The 3,521-nt window shown below is 45.5% G+C and overlaps 1 protein-coding gene across 1 annotated transcript; it reads right to left on the bottom strand.

Annotated features, from left to right (window-relative positions):
- Positions 1–1,843: 1,843 nt before the first annotated feature.
- On the bottom strand, positions 1,844–3,058 carry LOC115320665. The gene has a single exon (XM_040212705.2). The coding sequence runs from the start codon at positions 3,056–3,058 to the stop codon at positions 1,844–1,846; it is 1,215 nt and encodes a 404-aa protein (XP_040068639.2).
- Between the last annotated feature and the right edge of the window lie 463 nt (positions 3,059–3,521).

Here is a 3,521-nt window from a genome sequence, read left to right as displayed (position 1 = left end):
GATAGGTAATCGCTGAGCCACGCAAGAATGTTGGATGGAATGTTTAACGTTGCTAGTTTATAGATAATGAACGCGTGAGGTACTGTGTCGAATGCTTTTTGAAAATCAAGGAAAAGGCAATCTACTTGAAGCCCGTTATCAAATGAAGTTGCAAGGTCATGGTAGAACTCAACCAACTGCGTGTCGCAAGAAAACCCTTTTCTAAATCCGTGTTGTGCGGTAGTAAGATAGCAGTTTTTTTCCAGGTGATTAAAAATGTTGCAATAATTTATGTGTTCCATTACTTTGGAGCACGTACAAAGGAGTGAAATAGGTCTGTAGTTTTGGACATGGTCTTTTGGGCCGCTTTTATGTATGGGCACTACGTTTGCTGTTTTCCACTGGCTAGGAAGCCGTCCACTCGAGAGAGACTTTTTAAAAAGGACTTCTAAGTAAGATGAGATGATTCCAGAGCATGATGTGAGAACACGATCGGGTATACCGTCGGGACCACTTGCTTTGTCGAGCTTTAATCCGTTCACCAAATTTAGTATTCCGTCGTAAGATATTTCGATTTCATCCATCTTGTCAAGGAACCCTTCGCGAGTTATCAGATGCTCCGTGTTAACTACGGATGAAAATACGGAATGGAAATAATTATTGAAGAGTGTAGCTTTTTCCTCTTCTTCACTTACAAGTTGCCCGGAATCACTAATGGGGGCAATGCCGATTGAGGCCTTATTTTTTGACTTAACATATTTCCAAAGCTCTTTCGGGTTTTTTCTCAGTTTTTCGTCGAGAGGAATGCAATTTCAGTTTGCATTCATCCGATTTTGTTTTAAATTGTTCACTTAATTCGGCTAATTGTAAACGTGAAAATGTGTCATTCTTTTGTCGATATTTCAGGTATGCACGCCTCTTCGTTTTAACCAAGGTACGCAGTTCTCCATTCATCCACGGCTTGTCTCTACGTCGCCTGCAACCGAGTAGTTTGGAAGGAATGAATGCATTGACTAAGGAGTTTACTTTATTTCTAAAGAGGTTCCAAAGAGCTTCACAGTCGAGTTGGTGAGAAAGCTCTCTAAACTCAGAGAAATAGTCGCATAGGTTATTGGAAATACCTTCATAGTTGCCGCGTTCGTAAAAGAAGACTTTCCTAGGTAAATGTGGCCTCTTGATTCCACATATATTGGTTATTCGTCCAACTACAACTTCATGGTCACTAATTCCAGGAAGACTAGAGACAGTCGATATTAGGCCTTCCCTGTTGCTAAAAAGCAAGTCCAAAGTTGTCGCCCTTGTTTTACCTAATCTTGTAGGGAAGGATACATACTGGTGCAACTCAAAACTCGAAACAAAGTTAAGGAACGTTTTATATGCCTTAGTGGTATTCAATGTTACGGGTTGACCACCTGCCCACTCCACATCTGGGAAGTTGAAATCGCCTCCAAGTACCAGATTGGGTGCATCTATGCTTGACAAAACATCAAATAGAGAAAACATTGCGCGTTCGTCAGGGCCAGGAGGTCTATAGAAAGAACCGTCTGTTGTAAATTCTCCATTTTCTGGCGCAATCTTGCACCAAACAGATTCACATTTGATACCATTCACTCTGATCTCAAAACCTTGAAGGGATTCATGAACTAACACAAAAACTCCTCCACCATGCACATTTCGATCTCGGCGGTACGCAACATAACCAAAAGGAAAAACCTCAGTATCACGAATGGTGTCATCCAACCAGGACTCTGTACCAAGGACGACACTGGGTTTTGTCAGAGCGATAAGATCGGAAAACTCTTCCACTTTATTTTTGATACTATACGACAATTTATAATCATAACAGCAAGTTCGCGCGTGGTTCTTATCTTATGCCGAGCCTGATACGGTAGCTGCTAGGCTTTTTTGCTTTTACGCATCCTTCAGCGCTATCATAAAAATAGTCTACCCCTTCAATACTGAGCTTATTGAAACGTAGCTTATATGGCATTTCCTGTGATTTTCCATGCTCCAACAGCTGTTTGCGTTCAAATCTAATCTTGTCCGAAAAATCTTCGCCGACTGAGAAGCCACTGTTTTTTAGTTTGAATCCTTGGGATAGAACGTGCTGCTTGACTTTGAAGGATAGAAAATTAACAATACTTGGTCTTGGCTTTTCTGAATTTGAGCGGCCTGGTCTGTGAGCACGTTCGATGTCGTTCCCTGCCACGGTCACCTCTAGATTTTTTTGACAGAACTCAATTACCTTTAATTCAGAACGGGACCACGTTTCGCTAGGTTCGTCATTGATTCCGTAAAATAATAAATTGTTTCTTCTTGATCTGTTTTCGGTGTCATCCTGTCTAGAGGAGACCGCAGCAACTTGCGCTGATTGACTGGTTGAGAGGGCACCGATTTCCTGCATATCATCTTTGAAGCTTTTTAACAAAGCTATTTCCGCTTCCATCGCAGTGAATTTCTTACTCAGGGCTTCGATTTTTTTGTCGAGTCGAACCTGATTCCGGTTTATTTCTGCCACATCGTTTATTAGAGTTTCCTGTCCTTTATCCAGTTTTGGTAGTAGGTCAACTGCCTTCAGCAATTTCTGGATTTGGGCGTCCGTAAGGGGCCCGGAGTTAAGTTCAACGTCGCCGGAGAGGATCAATGTAAATTCTAGAAGAGTAGCACAAGGATTTGACAGAAAATTGCGACACCAGGAACACAAGTTTACAAGGACACTGGGGAACGATGCCGGCTGGCGTTTCGAGGAATAACGAGCAACTTCTAAATAAAGAGGACTAACCTGCAGCAGAAGGAAGCGTATGCGTGCTGCGTTGCCCATGCCGGCACCGAACCCCGTCCGAGAAGTGGGCGGTTGCTCCTTTTGTAGGCTGATGTCACAAGATAACGTTCCAGTCCGTTGCCAGACGAACGTTGCGCCAGGCAAGAGGTCCGCTGATGTTGTCGGTGACGAGGGGAATTGGCTACCTTCCTCAGAACCGCGTTGATTGGAAGTCAGGGGATGAGGCATCTCTTCGACGGCCCATGCCGCAGCGAAGATCTGCAGCAGAAGGAAGCGTAAGCGTGCTGCGTTGCCCATGCCGGCACCGAACCCCGTCCGAGAAGTGGGCGGTTGCTCCTTTTGTAGGCAGATGTCACAAGATAACGTTCCAGTCCGTTGCCAGACGAACGTTGCGCCAGGCAAGAAGTCCGCTGATGTTGTCGGTGACGAGGGGAATTGGCTGCCTTCCTCAGAACCGCGTTGATTGGAAGTCAGGGGATGAGGCATCTCTTCGACGGCCCATGCCGCAGCGAAGATCTGCAGCAGAAGGAAGCGTAAGCGTGCTGCGTTGCCCATGCCGGCACCGAACCCCGTCCGAGAAGTGGGCGGTTGCTCCTTTTGTAGGCTGATGTCACAAGATAACGTTCCAGTCCGTTGCCAGACGAACGTTGCGCCAGGCAAGAAGTCCGCTGATGTTGTCGGTGACGAGGGGAATTGGCTGCCTTCCTCAGAACCGCGTTGATTGGAAGTCAGGGGATGAGGTATCTCTTCGACGGCCCAT

The sequence above is a fragment of the Ixodes scapularis genome, unplaced genomic scaffold (assembly GCF_016920785.2).
Source record: "Ixodes scapularis isolate PalLabHiFi unplaced genomic scaffold, ASM1692078v2 PGA_scaffold2__306_contigs__length_199485367, whole genome shotgun sequence".
In the NCBI taxonomy this organism is placed as follows: domain Eukaryota; kingdom Metazoa; phylum Arthropoda; class Arachnida; order Ixodida; family Ixodidae; genus Ixodes; species Ixodes scapularis.
The sequence above is the reverse complement of the archived record's forward strand: the minus strand, read 5'-3'. Positions and strand labels throughout refer to the sequence as shown.

Bases quoted from the DNA above. Each gene is read 5' to 3' on its own strand.
- LOC115320665 (XM_040212705.2), bottom strand. From the start codon at position 3,058: ATGGGCAACGCAGCACGCTTACGCTTCCTTCTGCTGCAGATCTTCGCT.